This window comes from Sinocyclocheilus grahami, unplaced genomic scaffold, assembly GCF_001515645.1.
Source record: "Sinocyclocheilus grahami isolate Dianchi unplaced genomic scaffold, SAMN03320097.WGS_v1.1 scaffold10.1, whole genome shotgun sequence".
In the NCBI taxonomy this organism is placed as follows: domain Eukaryota; kingdom Metazoa; phylum Chordata; class Actinopteri; order Cypriniformes; family Cyprinidae; genus Sinocyclocheilus; species Sinocyclocheilus grahami.
Genome location: NW_015505189.1, coordinates 10,014 through 10,730, shown reverse-complemented (window position 1 = coordinate 10,730; position 717 = coordinate 10,014). Strand labels below are relative to the sequence as shown.

General features: G+C 40.3%; 1 protein-coding gene across 1 annotated transcript in view; it reads left to right on the top strand.

Annotated features, from left to right (window-relative positions):
- LOC107594143 (aquaporin-9-like) overlaps nucleotides 1–711 on the top strand; it is an 18,085-nt gene extending 17,374 nt beyond the window's left edge. The window contains exon 6 of the mRNA XM_016284092.1: nucleotides 96–711. Within this exon, the coding sequence (XP_016139578.1) occupies nucleotides 96–264 (169 nt within the window). The 3' untranslated portion in view covers nucleotides 265–711. The remainder of the gene's footprint in view (nucleotides 1–95) is intronic.
- Nucleotides 712–717: the final 6 nt, after the last annotated feature.

Sequence of the window (717 nt, the reverse complement as noted above, 5' to 3'; positions counted from 1 at the left end):
TGTGTGTGTGGCCAATTCAATTCTAACTGAAAATTTTCTTTAGAATACTTACATTCAGAATTTTTGCCCAGTCCTGACTTTATTCTCATCTTCAGGGCTGGAAATGGCTGGTGGTGGGTTCCAGTGGTCGGGCCGATGGTGGGTGGTGTGGCTGGGGCAGTGATCTACTTCCTGATGATTGAGCTGCATCACCCCCAGCCTGAGAAGAACCTTGAAGACGACAACAGCATCAAAGATAAATATGAATTGAGCACCGTAAACTAGAAGGAGAGGGAAAGTATGCTATCTTTTCCTTCACCATAGACTTCAAACAAAAAGCACTGCTATTTCTACGTACTCTCTCCTTCTCTGTCTTTTCTTCTAGATGTGAGTTTTTTGCCAAGTAATTTCATGAAACCAAGCAGCTATGAAAGACAGCGTAATTCTAGCTTTTTTCATGTTCTAAAGTTTAACTATAGAACATTTCCAAAGATCCCCATTCATTCTATCAGCACATAGTGACAACAGAAATAATCAGGTATTTAATGTAAAGCATCCACAGTTTATGAGTATTTACCTTCAGTAAGTGTCACACCACTGCCAGTAACAGATTACAGGTGCTAACTGATCCTCCATATTAACAACTCTGGAATGTATATAGAGATAATCAGAATTTTCGACTGGTTTCTCAGGTTTCCTTTCCCTTAAGATACAGCCAATGCAGGTTGTCCAGCCTCA